At 51.6% G+C, this 15,848-nt stretch overlaps 1 protein-coding gene and 1 pseudogene across 1 annotated transcript in view; both read right to left on the reverse strand.

Annotated features, from left to right (window-relative positions):
* Positions 1–12,780, reverse strand: part of LOC135291589 (zinc finger protein 850-like) — a 66,885-nt gene extending 54,105 nt beyond the window's left edge. The window contains exons 1-2 of the mRNA XM_064405869.1: positions 11,800–12,780; positions 10,833–11,607 (exon numbers count right to left, since the gene is read on the reverse strand). Of these exons, the coding sequence (XP_064261939.1) occupies positions 10,833–11,598 (766 nt within the window). The 5' untranslated portion in view covers positions 11,599–11,607; positions 11,800–12,780. The remainder of the gene's footprint in view (positions 1–10,832; positions 11,608–11,799) is intronic.
* LOC135291558 (olfactory receptor 14J1-like) lies at positions 4,180–4,768 on the reverse strand (annotated as a pseudogene).
* Positions 12,781–15,848: the final 3,068 nt, after the last annotated feature.

Here is a 15,848-nt window from a genome sequence, read left to right on the forward strand (position 1 = left end):
TGATGCTATGGAACCTCATGGAACCAAGGGGCCATTGTGACACTGTGCGGCCTCATTGGAACAAAGGACATGGTTGATGGGACAGAAGCTCCTGGAAACTATGGGACATTGTGACACTGCAGAGCCTCGTGGAACCAAGGAGACCACTGGGACACTGAGGAACCTTATGGAACCAAGCAGCCATTTTCAAACAATGGAACCAAGGAAACCATTGTTGACAGTACAAAACCTCATGGAAATGAGGGGCCATTTTTATACAGCGAGGCCTTGTGGAACCAAGGGGCCATTGTGACACTCTAGGGCCCCATGGAACCAAATATTCATGGTGACACAGCAGGGCTGCTTGTGACCAGTTGTCCATTTTGATACATCCAAGAGACCAGGGTGACACTATGGCAGTTCATGGAATCAAGGGGCTGTTGTGACACACCAAGGCCTCATGGAACCAAGGACAGCATTGTGGCAATGCAGAACCAAGAAGGACATTTTGACAGTAGAAGACCCAGTGGAACCAAGAGTCCATTCTTGTACAGCAGGGCCTGATGAAACCAAGGGGCCATCATGAAACTGTAGGGCATAATGGAGTCAAGGACACCACTGATAATGAAATCCACAGGACAGAAACTTTTGAACACAGTTTTGAATATTTGAAAGCAGGTATTCTTTATTGCAGCATGGTGGTCACTTGGGCCATCCTTCCTCCATTCCAGCCTACTTAGCATCAAATGAACAGAGTTTTTATCACACACACTGATTATGTGTTCATTAGCTATCCCCACTTTCTTTGAATTTATTTGACATAGTTACTCCCCTTATCACAAATCCTTATATGGTTCTTTGGGGTCTGTCTTCAACATCTGGTGTCCTTTGTAGGTTGGCTTTCCTCAACCCCCACTTTTGAGTAAGGGCAATATTATTGTTCTGTATAACTTCTGCTTTGTCAGCCTTGCAGAGCTGAGCTGGCATCTTGCTTGCATTTTGTGTGATTTCTGTTTGCCTCATCTACATCCTTTATCCATTTCTCCAAGGCTGGGCTGTTCTGTTCTACTGTTCTTTATAAGAGTAAATGTTGTTCTGTTCCCCTGTCCTTGTCACAGCACTCACCTCGCGTGAAGTGTGTCTGCAATCGCCCAACCTATGGGCTTGGGGTGGGAAAGTGTTCCTGGGGAAACAGGGATGGGACAGCTGGGCTGGACTGACCCAAGGGATGTCCCACTCCATGACACACCATGTTCAGCAATCAACTGAGAGAAACGGGGGGACAAGGTGGGTAGGGGATTAATTTCTTTTTTAAGACATTTTTCTTTCAAAACAGCACCTACACATACAGAGTCTTCTCCTGTGACAAGGTGGTTAAATATTTTCTGCTGATAAGAGATTTCCTGTGGATTTGCTTTTCTTCTGTTTGTGGCCTTTTCTTTTTGTGGTTGGTTTGTTTGTGGGGTTTTGTGTTGTTGTGGGTGGGTCTTGGTTTGGTTTTCTTGATTGGGTTTGGGGTTTTTTTTGTTTGAGTTTGGGTTTTTCCCTATTGACTTGCCTTTCTTCTGATGCATAAGTTTTCCCTGCCTTTTCTTGTGGCTTGCTTGGCACCTGATGGCAAGACAAATTTTAACTCAGTCATCTTGCCCAGTTACGTTTTGAAATCACTATTTACTAGATGAGTTTGGTCACAGACTTGGCAACATCCACAAAGGAATTAAAAGTTAATTTCTTCCCATTATAGAGATAACAGAAACGTTCCCCAGCAGTGGTGAAGGGCTGGTCACTGAGGGATGTCACCAGGGTGTGGCTGCCAAGAGGACTCTGTACCACAGATGACATTTGACCCTCCTTGTTCAGCCACATCCTCACCCACCCCATGTTCCACTCCTTCAGCCCAGCTCTCTCCAGTCTGAGAGGAGAGCACAACTCTGAGGAGAGCACAGCAGACCCTGTCACAGGCCTGGCTGAAGTCTGGGCACACAACATCCCACATGGATGTTGTGTGCCCAGACATTTCTTCTCCCTGCCATGGGGGATCTGCAGTTCCAGCCCTGTCCTGCCAGTGCCTGGAATGGCTGCAGGAGGATTTGCCACATCCCCTTCCTTCCTGAGCCTGACCAGGCTGTGACTCTCCCAGTCCCCCTCCCTGCCCTGTTTGCAGACTTGTTCCACGTCTGTCCTTCAGAAGTGCCCAGGACCCTCTGGGATGGCTCTGCCTTTCCAAGGGTTTAAGAGAGGTCTCACAATGACACTGCCCAGCCTTCTCAATAGCTCTGTCACCAAAGGCCTTTTGCACATCCCTCAGTTCCAGCTCAGTGCCCAGAACACAGCACAGCCCTGTCCAGGTCCTTGGGGTGGTTCACAAGGGAGGCAGCTGTGATTTCTTCCCACAGACCCCCACTCCAGTGGAGTCTCTGTGCAGTCCTTGGCTACCCTGATGCCCTAGTTTAGGTCAAATTTAAGGAGGAAACCTCTAAAGGGTCCTTCTGGAAAGCAAATTCAACCTGCCCCTCCCCTCACCAGTTCAGGAGGCAAAAATCTCCTTCCAGAAAAGTGGAAAAAACCAGTTTATTTAACAAGCAAAGTACTCACAAACATGGGGAAAAAAAATATTAAACAATGAAACCTCTTGCTGTTCTGAAGAGATGGCAAATTCAGAAAGGCCTTCTGTGGTTCCCAGAGTCCTTCCTTGGGCTGTGACTTGGCTCCCTCAGTCTCCATCAGTCCCTCCAGTGCTGGAACACCATGTCCCAGGCCCCTGTGGGCCACAGGCGTGAGCTCCCAGTGTTCTTCTAGGTTCATGGTACAGAGCAGGGCTGAACAGTTCCAAGGAAAGGAACAGCCCCAGTCTGGGGAACTTCTCTGCCTCAGCTAGAAAAAATAAACAAACTAAAAGCAAAGGAGAAGTCTCTCCTGCTTGCTGTCTGTGCTGCAGAACAACAGGCACAGAGAGAGAACGAATTGTGGGGCAGTGAAAATAAAGCTTCTGCACACACAAGCTGCATGCTGTGACTTCCTTTGCTCTTGGAACCAGTCTTAAAAGTGCAGTACTTATTTCTGGGCTAAACAGCTGTGTGGGGATATAACTCGGCATCACAAAGTCACCCCAGGACACCTGAGCACTTTCTCTGGAGCTTCACTCCCCTGGATGTTTGTCTCCATGCAATACTCAGCACATCCCAGCAAAGAATTTAGGTGGTTTTGCAGAGGAATTAACTCTCAGAGTGAAGAGGCCTCAAGGCATTGTTTGTGCCCCTGGAATTGTGCTCACTCAGGTTCATCTCCCCACACATGCACGATGCACTGCTGAAATCTCCTCAGTACAGAGCAAACATGGCCTGCTGGCCTGGTCACTTGGTGTCCCCCCATGCAGGGACAAACAACCTCCTGCAGGTGGGGGAGAAGCCAGTGCTGGCAATGGTGGTTGCAGGGGCTGGTGTGGGACAATTGCCCTGGGGCACCTTCCCAGGCTGTCTCCAGAACAAAGACACAGCCCAGGCCCTTCTCTGCTGCTCCCTCAGGTCCATGCCAGGAGCTCTGGCTGTGCCAGGACACTGCTGCGTGTCCCCCCTGCACACTCCCCCTCTGCCCCGGGCACTGGGCTTTGCTGTGCCAGGGCATTCCCTGCCCTGCGCTCAGGAGATGCCCTGTGCTGGTGGAGCTGCTGTGCTGGAGCCCAGCTGTGTCCCAGCAGTGCCCATGGTCTGTCCCTGCCTGAGGGCACCACATGGACACGCAGCAGGACAGTGACCAAGCTGCCACAGCACTCCGGCCTGGCACCCACAGCAGGGCTGGGAAGGGGAGTATGGAGCTGGGAGGAGCAGATGTGGAAAGAGGCAGGGCCATTGTCCCTGGCCATGCTGCTGTGCTGGGAGCCCCTTCCCTCCACCTCTGCTCACAGGCACTGGCCCTGCAAAGCCAGAGAAGGGCTGAGGAAATGCCTTGGACACACAGGTCAGGACAGCCACTTGATTTTATTCAAATGCAGAGGGAACAAGCCTCCTGAAAGTCTTTGTGTTACGAAAGACAAGTAGAAGTTCATGTAGAAATGCTCCGAGTAGTACTACAGTATTTTATAAAAAACATTTTACCACCAGAAAAATAATAAGAAAAGGTCCCAGTGACAAAATGGACAAATAGGGAAAAAAGGCCAAGATTGTAAAGAGTTACATTCTGAAGGTTCTGGAGCAGAAAAGTTTAATGTTTCTGAAAAGATACAGTCATCATTTTCCTCAGAGCAGCCTTGAGCTCCTGGTTCCTCAGGCTGTAGATGAGAGGGTTCAGGGCTGGAGGCACCAGCGAGTACAGAACTGACAGGGCCAGATCCACAGATGGGGAGGAGATTGAGGGGGGCTTCAGATGAGCAAATATGGCAGTGCTGATGAACAGGGAGACCACAGCCAGGTGAGGGAGGCAGGTGGAAAAGGCTTTGTGCCGGCCCTGCTCAGAGGGGATCCTCGGCACGGCCCTGAAGATCTGCACATAGGAGAAAACTATGAACACAAAACAACCAAAAACGAAAGAGATGGAAAACACAAAAAAACCAAACTTCCCTGAGGTAAGATTGTGAGCAAGAGAGCTTGAGGATTTGGGGTATTTCACAGAAGAACTGGCCCAGGACATTGCCATGGCACAGGGGCAGGGAAAATGTATTGGCTGTGTGCATGAGAGTATTGAGAAAGGCACTGGCCCAGGCAGCTGCTGCCATGTGGGCACAAGCTCTGCTGCCCAGGAGGGTCCCGTAGTGCAGGGGTTTGCAGATGGACACGTAGCGGTCGTAGCACATGATGGTAAGGAGGGAAACCTCTGCTGAAATGAAAAATACAAACAGAAATAGCTGTCCAGCACATCCTGTGTAGGAGATGTTCCTGGTGTCCCAGAGAGAATTGTGCATGGCTTTGGGCACAGTGGTGCAGATGGAGCCCAGGTCGCTGAGGGTCAGGTTGAGCAGGAAGAAGAACATGGGCGTTTGCAGGTGGTGGCCGCAGGCTACGGCGCTGATGATGAGGCCGTTGGCCAGGAGGGCAGCCAGGGAGATGCCCAGCAAGAGGCAGAAGTGCAGGAGCTGCAGCTGCCGCGTGTCTGCCAGTGCCAGCAGGAGGAAGTCGCTGATGGAGCTGCTGTTGGACATTTGCTGCCTTGGAGTATGGATATTTATAGAGGATTGGCACCTGTCTGGGAAGGAAATGGCACTGACAGATTTGACATTTCTTCATTCTCATAATCATGGACTGTTGAAAGAAGACATTGACAAATTGGGACCAACTTCTCGGAGTCAATCCTATGTATTTTACTTGGAATCCCCTCAAAATTACTTCTGTTCCTATGAGGGAATTTTCCTAAATATTTTTTTCCGTTTGGGTGTGTGCTGCTGAGTTACTGCCTCATCTTCAGCATTGCTGTCAGACTGACCGCTGGGTGCCCACAGGGAAAACAGGGCTCCCTGTGTAGTCAGGACAGTCAGACCAGGTAGAACCACACAGGTGCCCTTTGATAATTTCATCTCCAACTATTTCAGGTTGATCAAATGTAAATCATGCTTAAAAAATAAAGTGGACTTTTTGAAAGTTTCAGTTTCAAAGCAAATTTCTCTAAACACTTCTCCCTTTCCCTGTGCAGCTGGACAGGAAGGTATACCAAGGGCTGGTCTGGCTGTCTGCTGCCTGCAGTTGTGCCTATTCGGAGCTGTTTCTCGCTACCCAAGCCTTGTCCCTGCCAGTGCTGCCAGAGCCCAGCCCAGCCCTGGGGGCTCAGCTCTGCCCTGCAGACCCCTCCCAGCACAGGGCACTGCCCAGGGGCATCTCCCTGGCAGCAGGGCCCTAAGGACAGGGCAGACAAACAGAGATGCTGCAAGCCAAGGTGCTGCTGCTGCTGTCTGGAGGGAGAGGAGGCTGAGGAGGCAATTTCTGAGGGAGATCTGAGGCACATCTGCTCATGCCCAGGCTGACAGTGCAGGAGTCTCAGTGACACAGCCAAAGCTGACAGCCCCTTCCCTTTAGGAGAAAGCTGAGAGCAGCCCTGGCCATGCAGCACCATCTCCACAGCAGGAGGAATCTGCCCTGATGGGGGTCGCTCCTTCCACCTCCAACTTCTGCCCTGCAGTGTCCATGGGGAGCTGCCAGGCAGGCTGAGAGCTGCCCCTGGCAGGTGGCACATCCCCTGGGCTGGCCAAGAGCCCTGAGGGCTGCAGGCCCTGCTCTGCAGGACAGCCCTGGCAGCCCTGGCTGCAGCCCCAGCTTCACCCCCTGCAGCCATCCCTGGCAGCAGGAGCCATCCTGCCCTGTCCCTCTGAGGGTGCCCAGGGCAGCCCTGCTCTGCAGCACATCCTCCTCCTCCTCCTGCTCCCCTGCCCCAGAGAAATTGGGAGAGTCCTCCTGGCACATCCCCCAGGCTGTGGGGTGTGCTGGCTTCAGGAGATCCCTCCAGGAGCACAGGGGACATTGCCCTGCATCCACTGACTCACCATGTGGAGGGCTGTGAAGATCTTTCCCCCAGTGAAGTTTCAGCTCAATGACTTCCTCAGCCTGTCTCTGCCTGCCTCCTGTCCCCTCAGTGCCTGCAGGCAGAGCCCTCAGCCCTGCTGGGCTGGGAGAGGAGCTGGTCCTGGGAAGAGCTGTTCCTTTAAAGCTCAGCAGCACAGACACAGAACAAAGACTTTAATGACCCTCTTGGGACTTGGGTGTTGTTTACATCAGACTCAGTCCCTGAGAGAGCCTTCAAAAGACTTCTCCAGAACTCAAAGTTAAATTGAAACTCCAAAGTTTCTTGAAGTTTTAATGGGTCCCACTGAGAGACACAACTGAGAAAGTGTCCCCAGGTTCCAGGTAGAGCAGAACACTGGAGGCAGTGATGACAGGTGGGGACAAGCAAGGCAAAGGTGTCTCTGGTGCTGAGCAAACCTGGATGTGTTTCAGGAGTGCAAAGGGCCAAGGCCTGAGCCCCAGCCCCTGGCAAGGCAGATCCTGTCCCTCCCTCCTTGCTCAGGGCTCTTCCCGGGATGGGCACTGGCATGTGGGGATGTGCAATGCCAAGGGCAGCACCATGGGGCGGCCCCTGCCAGGCTGCTGAGCAGGGACAAGGAGGCAATGAGGCTCCAGGCCTGCAAGGGTCACTTGTCTCCTGCTCCTGGCTCAGGCCCAGGCCAGCAGCCATGGCCAAAGTGCTGCCCAAGTTGGCTGTGTCAGGGCCTTGCAGCTGCTGCCCATCCCTGTGCCCTGTGCAGCCCAGGCTGTCCTACGGTGTCCCTGCCCTGCGCCTCTGTCCCTGCAGGCTGTCGTCATCCCCCGGCTGCCCCACCTGGCTGGCCCCTTCCTTTGCTGACAGCTCTGCCTCCTGCCTGCCTCTGCCTGCCCACACAAAGCCTTGGGCTGCTCCAGGCTCCTTCTGCACCACAGCCCTGCCCTGGGGGAGGAAATTCCTTTCTCCCGCTGTCCAGTCTGGGCCTCCCCAGATGCCCTTGTGTTGTGTTCCACTGCAGTAAGCAGCAAAACAACTCCCCCAGGCCCCAGAGTCTCAGACCTCAGGCAGGCATCGATGACCAACAGGGAAAGGAAGGCAACAGGATGGGTCTTGGTTTAGAAAAGCCCAGGATCCTTTTTTGTGCCAGGGACCAAGACAAGAAATGAAGGGGGAGAGGGGGTGGTGGCTTGTCATGGGTTTTATATGACAGGGTAGGGGTGGAGTTTAGGGTCGGGGTCCAATAGCAGAAGGAGCAGGGCACTGCAAAGGAGTGGATAGAGGAGGACAACCAATGGAAAAATGTGTGGCGGGGACTTTGCAGTAGAATTTGGATCAATGACGTTACAGAAAAGGAAAAATGTTCTGGGCCACTCCTTTTTTGACCAGATGGGGTGGAGTGTCTTTTCCTGGGCTTGCAGGGGCATGCCCCACAGGGTGGAGGGGCGGAATCCTCTTTAAATCACACTCCTCACTTGATGCTGTCTGTCTGGCTAGAATCCCTACTTCCTGGGGCAGGGGAACTCCACACCCTTGGTGCCATTTTTTCTTTCTCTTGGTGTTTTATACAATGAAGAAAAACTCCAGCCTCTCTGAAACCACCCTTTAATCCCTCTCAGGCTGCTCCTGTTCTGTCCTCAGTCTCCACACCACTGAGCCCAGAGCCACCACATTCTACCTGCTGGTTATGTGATGAGGCATCCAAACCCCATCTTGGGAGATTTTTGGTTACTTTTCAAGGACTGTGAAAATGGAAAAATAGTGGTCAACATTATTTTGTCCCACATCTTGCAGTAACAGAACAGGAGTCAATATCACTCAACTGAATGAGGGTGGATTTACATTTGTTAAAACGAGGAAATATTTTACAATGATGACAGTGGCACAAAACTGCAACTGTTTTTCCAGAGAACTGCATTCCCCATCCCAGGAATTGTCCAAGAGCAGGAGCCTTGTGCAACCTGACCCAGTGAAACAATCTCATCCCCAAGGACAGAATTGCTGTTGTGTGGGTTCTCTGATGTGCTGGGTGCCATCACAACACTTCTGGCCAGAATGTCTGCTGAGGGCAGCCAGGCTGCTGCAGGGGCAGTGACCTCACAGCCATCACCATGGCAGCCCTGTGCCCTGGGCCTGGCTCTGCCCTTTCCTCTGCCCCTGCTGTGTCTCTGCTGGCATGAAGAGTTTTGTCATTCATATCTTGTCCCCAAGGTGCTGGGGCCAATGGCTTCCCAGGCAGGCTCCCAGAGCAGAAGTGGCTTTTCAGAGCCCAGGCAGAAATGAGCCCTGAGGCAGCAGCTCTGCAGTGCTGGCCACCAGGCCGGGCTGCCAAGGGAGGCTTCTGGCCATGGCCTGCAAGCAGCTGCTGCTGCCAAGGTGCCTTTGGTGCCTCAGGCTCTGCCTGGCACAGCTCCCAGCACGGCACTCTGCCCTTGTGCCCGAGCCCTTCCCTGTGCTGGGGCTGGCCTGGGGCTTTTCCTGCAGCGGGACCTGCCCTGCTGATGGCACAGGAAAGGCAGTTCCTGCTGGAGCAGGAGGCTCTGCCTGCCATGGGCTCCAACAACTCCAGCCAAGCCCTGTTGACTTCAAAATTGCTTCCTAGAGCAGAATATTCTAATAGTCGTTATAGCTCCTATACTGTGGAGTAAATAACTTTTTTTTTTTTAATTTCCTCTGTGGTGTAAATAAGCCATTCTGTCTAATGATAATCAGAATCTATCAGAGCTGTATTTATATATATATATATATTTATATATATATATATATATATGTAGTATTCCATCATTAATCCTGTGGGACAAATTGCGTTAAAGATGAATTCCACCTGTACAATATTTTACACCTTTGACAAAGTCTGGGCCTGGGATTCAATCCAGCTGCTCCCAGTCTCCTCTTTCAGAAGGAATTTTAGAAGTCTAGAGGCCCTGAAGGGGTTTGAGGATCCATGGTGGCTGTTGGGTGCCATTTCTCCATCTCATGACTCAGCAGGAGTTTCTCCAATAAAGAAATAAAGCTTTTGCCTGAAGCTCCCACTGTGCCCATGACAGGAACCCCTGTCAGTGTCTGGGACATCCCGGCTCTTTGGCAGCCTGGGGACTCCTGGGATGTCACCATGAAGCCCCTGTGAGTGCCTGTGACAGATCGGTGCCTTTGCAGCCCAAGGTACCCTGGGATGTCACCATGGAATGGCTGTGACTGCGTCTGAGCACAGGGGTCTTTACCAACCCCAGAAAACCCTGGGAGGTGTCCATGGAGCCCCTGTCTCTGCCTGTGACATTCCAGCTCTTGAACAGCCTGGAGACTCTTGGAAAGTCCCCATGGAACCCCTCTGAGGGCCTGTGACAAATCTGATCCTTAGCAGGCAACCATCACCAGCTCCATTCCTATGGTCAGTTTCCATGGCAACCATCACCAGGCCCCTGTTCCCCCAGTTCCACAGAACTGGCTGAGCTGGGAGGGACCCATCAGGATCCTGGAGTCCAACTGCTGGCCCTGCACATGACACCCCAACAATGCCAGCCAGAGCCTGGCAGCGCTGTCCAAATGCTGCTGGAGCTCAGAGAGCCCTGGAGCTGGGAGCCTTCCCTGGGGAGCCTGGGCAGTGCCCCAGCAGCCTCTGGGGAAAAACCTTTTCCTGAGATCCAACCTGAGCCTGCCCCGACTCAGCTGCAGCCATTCCCTCCAGTCCTGTCCCTGGGCACCAGAGGGAAGAGGTTCCCACAGCCCCAGCCAGGGACCCGCTCTCAAGGCTGTTGCCATGGCCACCAGGGCTGGGACCAGCTGGGATGCTCTGTTTCCACAGGCTGGCCTTTAGGAATGGGATTCCTCAATTTCCTGATCCAACTAAAACTGCACTGCCATGCGCTGCCCTCCCACCTCCCATGGAAATAACAAAAGGCAAAGATCCTGGGCTGGGATAAGAACAATTTATTTGGAACAGCAATGAGATATGAAACAAACAGAAACAAAAACAATATTGATCACAGAAGGGATATGCAAAAGGGAAAACTACAATGCAACTAACTGTCTCTTCCCGGCCACAATTTCCTCCTGCCTGGAAAGGACACTTTTCTCCTCAGGGAAAGAGTCCTTTTCCTGCCCCTGGCAATGACTAGAGGTGAGAGTGAAGGTAATGACATCGCCCTGGCCAGACCCTCATGGTCTTTGATCCCACACCATGTCATTGGCAGGGGCAGGAGGAGGGACAGGTGTCTCCCCAGCATGGATCACAGGGAACACATATCTCCAGGGCTCTTTCCAATATGGGTCCTCCAATGGGGGATGAAGCTGGAGCAGGGCACAAAGCTCTCCCTGCAGTTGGGGCACTGGCAGGACAGCCCTTACCAGTGACTCCTGGCTGGTCAAGTCAGAGCTCTGGGTGAAGCTCTTCCCACATGTGGGGTACCCGTAGGGCGTCTCCCCAGTGTGGATGCGTCGGTGCCTGATGAGGTGGGAGTTTTGCTTGAAGCCCTTCCCGCAGTCAGGGCAGCGGAAGGGTCTCTCATCTGTGTGAATCCTTTGATGCCTGAGGAGGTTGGAGCGGGCCTGAAACCTCTTCCCACACGTGGGGCACTCGTAGGGCCTCTCCCCGGTGTGGATGAGCCGGTGCCTGACGAGGTTGGAGTTGCACTTGAAGCCCTTCCCACAATCAGGGCAGCAGAAGGGCCTCTTCTCTGAGTGAATCCGCTGGTGCAGGAGGAGAGCTGAGCTGATCCGAAACCTCTTCTGGCACTGAGGACACTCATAGGGCCTCTCCCCAGTGTGGATGCGTTGGTGGGTCACAAGGGTGGATCTGTAGCTGAACCCCTTCCCACACTCCCCACATTTGTAGGGCCATTCCCCAGTGTGGATCATCTGGTGGCAGATCAGGGTGGTCTTCTGCCTGAACCTCTTCCCACACTCCAAGCACTTGTGGGGCTTGTCCCCATCATGAGGCTTCTCATGGACCACCAGCTCCGAGCTCTGGCTGAAGCTCTGTCCACCTACCCGGCTCAGGGTGGGTCTTTCCTTTTCAGAGTACCCTGGGCTGGGTTTGGAGCCCCTCCTCCTGTGGGATCTCTGTGGCTTTTCTTCCCTGTTGTATTCCTGTGCCATGGAGCCACTCAAAATGGCCTCTGCTATGATGTTGTGCCACGGGGCTTTGTCCTCGCTGGTCTCCATCCTCAGATCCTTGTCGGGCGGGGGGAAGGACAGAAAGAGGATGGGATTTGCCTCTGTGCCAGAGGGAAGGGAAAGGAAATTCCCCCAGTTCATCTGTGGCAGGACAGCATTGCCAGTGGTGTTGTCCTGCAGCCAGGGGCCATGCTGGGCTGGGAGATGGAGCAAAGGAAAGGGGGAAAAGGGCAGTGACTTCCTCCTCACCTGCCTGGGTGTCCCAGGGCATCTTCGTCTTCCTCGCAGCTTCCTCCTCCATCTGGCAAAGGTTTTGGGATGGGAAATTATGTTTGGGGGGGAAAACAAGAGATTAATGCATTGAGTTTTGTACTGGTTTGAGGTCAAACCAGGGGGAGATTCTAGGCCAGAATTACAATTAAGAAAATTAAGGTCAATGCAATGATACAGAAACACTGCCTTAAACTGACACAGTCAGGATATAACCTGGCACCCTGTTGGTCAGGGTGCTGGTAGCAGTCCCATTAAATGGTGGCTGCAGTCCTGTTGCAGTGATGAATGTGATTCTGTCAAAGCAGTGATCCTGTAGAAGGGTCTGGTCTTCCTCTGAAGGTCCAGTGGTGGTGATGGAGCTCTTGTCCTCTGGGAATCCAGTAGCCAAGGTGCTCCTGGTGTTGCAAGGCTCAGCTTATATCCAGGTAGGAATGCTTGGCTCCTCCCCCTGGGCTGAGCATCCCACAATGGGATGATATCATTTTACCATTCCTGCAGGGACACTCAATGGCCCATTCAGAAAAGATGGCCCCTGGAGGATGTTATCAGGGCTGAGTCCTGGAAGAGATAAAGAACACTGCCCCGCCCGTTTATAACAGTTTGTGAAGATGGTGATGGAAAACATGCATTTGGTTACATCTTACACTGCAACCTGAAACAGTGGGGTAATCCCTGCTGAGGGGTGAACACCACCTCCCTTACCCAAACTGGCTCAGGTGTAAAACCCCCACCCCGGGAAGGCCACACACACAGGGGACAATGTCACAATTGCTCTGCCCCAGGGGAGGTCTCTGTCCCTGTCACTCCCTTGCCCTCTCCCCTTTTCTCTTTCTTTCCACCTTCTCTCTCTACCTCACATTTACTGTTCAATAAAATCCACTTTGGATTTTGTCTCATTAGTACCTTCATTGAGGCAGGAGCATCTCTCTAACAATTTTATTAACCAGATTGCAACATTATTTTGGCACAGTGGGTTTAGGCAGTGTTCTCTGACCCTAAGTGCCTTTGACAACAGCATGGTTCCCTCCTCTGAGGAGCTTGTGGCTCTTTCTGGAGGAACTCTTGGAAACTTGGATGCAGCTTTCTCTGAGGGATTTATGGGAGAACTGATGAGGAAAAATGGTTGTTGTGGGTGGCCAGTGTAAAGAAAATATTTTCTTGTCCTTTCTTGAAAAGTTTGTTAAAATCACTGGAGAAAGGGGAGTGAATGACACCAGAGAGGCTGACAAGGTTCATTCACCCCAAGGTGAGGAAAACAAGGCTGCTAAAAGTCCTACAAGAAGCCCAGCTCTTCTAGCTAAATTTCCAAATAACTCCCAAATTGAGAGGGTTGAGGACTTTGCCATATGTGAGAATCATTATTCTTTTTGTCCCTATAACATTTGTGGTCGCTATACAGAAATGTCCTTCCTTTTAACAACCTGTATTGGTCCAAATTTCCACTTTTTTTTATGGGAACCTGCCAGCAGCAGAGCGGGAGCTGTGCAGGAAACAATGGAACTTGGAATTGCCACACAATTGCTTCTATTTTCAATTTATCAATGTTTGGGATTTGTTTGCATTTTCATCACATGTGACTTGTCGGAAAATCAAATATTCATCAAAGTGGTTTATGCAGAGTTAGGTTTGAATTCTGCTAAGTTTATTTTGTCCAGTGCCCAGGGGATGCTCAAGGGGGCTCTGTTCTTGCCTCTCACCCTGGCCGATGCTTAGGAGGGGCTTGTGGGGGCTGTTCCTGTCCCTGTCACCCCAGGCCATTCCCCAGATGGTTTCCATCATTCTCACTCCAGGGAATGCCTGGGGGGTCTCCCTCCCCCTCACCCTGTGTCAGGGGGTGCTCAGGGCAGTCTCTGTCCCTCTCAGCCCAGGGGATGCTCAGGGGTCTCTGTCCCTCTCAGCCCTGATGTGACCCTGTCCAAACATCATCGGCGTCAGAGGGACAGAGACACCCCCAAACCCCCAGAAGGGCTGAACCTGGGATCATGCTCATACCCTCTTCATCCGTTTAGCCCAGAAATGAGTTCTGCACCTTTAAGGCAGCTTCTGAGAGCGAAGGGAGGCAAGAAGTGAGCAGGTTTTTTTAGAAACTGCACTCCTCCATATTCCGGCTGCTGGACAGACAGATTGCAGGACAGGGCTCTCCTTTGGTTATAGTTAGTTTTTAGCTCTCTGAGGCAGATAAGTGCCCTGGACTGTGATTTTTCTTTTACTTTAGAGCTGTTTAAACCTGCTCTCAACATCCTGGCACCTCCACCTGTGGTCCATTGGCCCAAGCCTGGTCCACGGTATTTCCAGTGCTGGAGAAACTGATAGGAGACTGATAAGAGACTGAGTGAGCCGAGCTACAGCCCATGGAGGGACTTTCTGAGTTTGTCATCTCTTTTGGAGCAGCAAGAGGTTTTATTGTTTAATATTCGTCATTTGCTGTGCTCATGAATGCTTTGTCTGTTAAATAAACAGGTTTTTCCACTTTTCTCCAAGGAAATCTTTTCCCAAACTGATTGGGGGACAGGCTGCTTAAATTTGCTTTCTAGAGGAAACCCCTTTTGGAGGTTTTCTCCCAAATTTGCCCTAAACCAGGACAGGGCGGTGGGGAGAGGAGAGAGCCCCAAGTAACTGGATTGGGGGGAGGCTGGAGAGAGGGACCCTGGGACCCCAAAACCCCCCAGCATCCCTAAGCAGGACCCTGGAGAGGGGGGATCCCCAGGAGCTCTGGGATCCTTGGCAGCCATGAGAGAGGGGACCACCAGAACCCCAGAGGGATGAGAATGGAAATGAGATGCTCGTGGTGGCTTTTTTTGATTCACTTTTGGTTTTTGAAGGTTTTTACCACGTGACTTCTAGAGATGAACTCGGGCAGGGTCCTTTCAAAGACACTGTGCTCATCCCTGGTTTTTCCCCAAACCAGGATTTCCCATTCCCAAACCTTGGCCCAATGGAGGAGAATGCTGCAAGGAAGATAAGGATGCCCCGAGACATGCAGGCAGGTGAGGAGGAAGTCAGTGCCCCCTTCCCCCTCTCTCCTGCTCCATCTCCCAGCCCAGCATGGCCCCTGGCTGCAGGACAACCCCACTGCCAACGCTGGCCTGCTGGGGATGCACTGGGAGATCTTCTGCCCCTTCCCTGTGGCACGGAGGCACATTCACAGGCTCTGGGGCAGGAGGGGGAACCGCGGGCGGTTTGGGGTGCGTGGCTCGGCTGCTCCCGGCGCGGTTCCCCCGAGCCCCCGGCGTGGCTCCGCCAGGCCCCCCCACCACGGCACTGGCTGGAGGTTCTTTAACAGAAATGCTGGTAAATTGACCATCTGGAATGACACTAAATACGATTTCAAGAAGCTGCTGGTTTGCCGGGCAATTTGCTGAATTCCACATTGCTGTTTCTTTCAGTAAAACTGCACTTTAAAAGGTCTTATTAAATTTATGCTTGCATAAAATTTTGGCTACCATGGGCTTATCTCAAAACTAAATTACGTAAAAACATGACACACTTATTACGTCCTTTGAATCTCCCCAGTAAATCCATCACACTGTTATTTCAATTGCGGATTGTTCAACTTTTCAGTGCCTTATTTCCATGAATAGCATCAGAATAAGTTAAATTTTGTTATATGTATAACTTTTAAGGATATTAGTTTTTTATTCTATAATGTTTAATTTAATCCAAATTCCGGGTGGATAACACTAAACAAAGTTAAGCTTCATTATTGTCGGATTTGAGCAATGTTAAGTTAAATTCCATTAATTTGAAATCCTGTTGTTCTGGATTGAGAGATAATGTGTGTATTGTATTTGCCATCTGTCAGAGGTAGGGCAGTTATCTTCTGCTAATTGGGCAGTTTTCTTTATCTCTTCAACAAATCAGTCCTCCCTTTGGGGAGATATCTTTTGTTAATGGGCCATTGAGTGTCACTGCATGACTGATAAAAATTACATAATCCCACTGTGAGGTGCTCTGCCCAGAGGGAGGAGCCACGCAGTGCAGACATGGAATTGACCACAAGAAATGTCATTGTCTGCGCCATTACT

The sequence above is a fragment of the Passer domesticus genome (genome assembly GCF_036417665.1).
Source record: "Passer domesticus isolate bPasDom1 chromosome 8 unlocalized genomic scaffold, bPasDom1.hap1 SUPER_8_unloc_1, whole genome shotgun sequence".
Lineage (NCBI taxonomy): Eukaryota > Metazoa > Chordata > Aves > Passeriformes > Passeridae > Passer > Passer domesticus.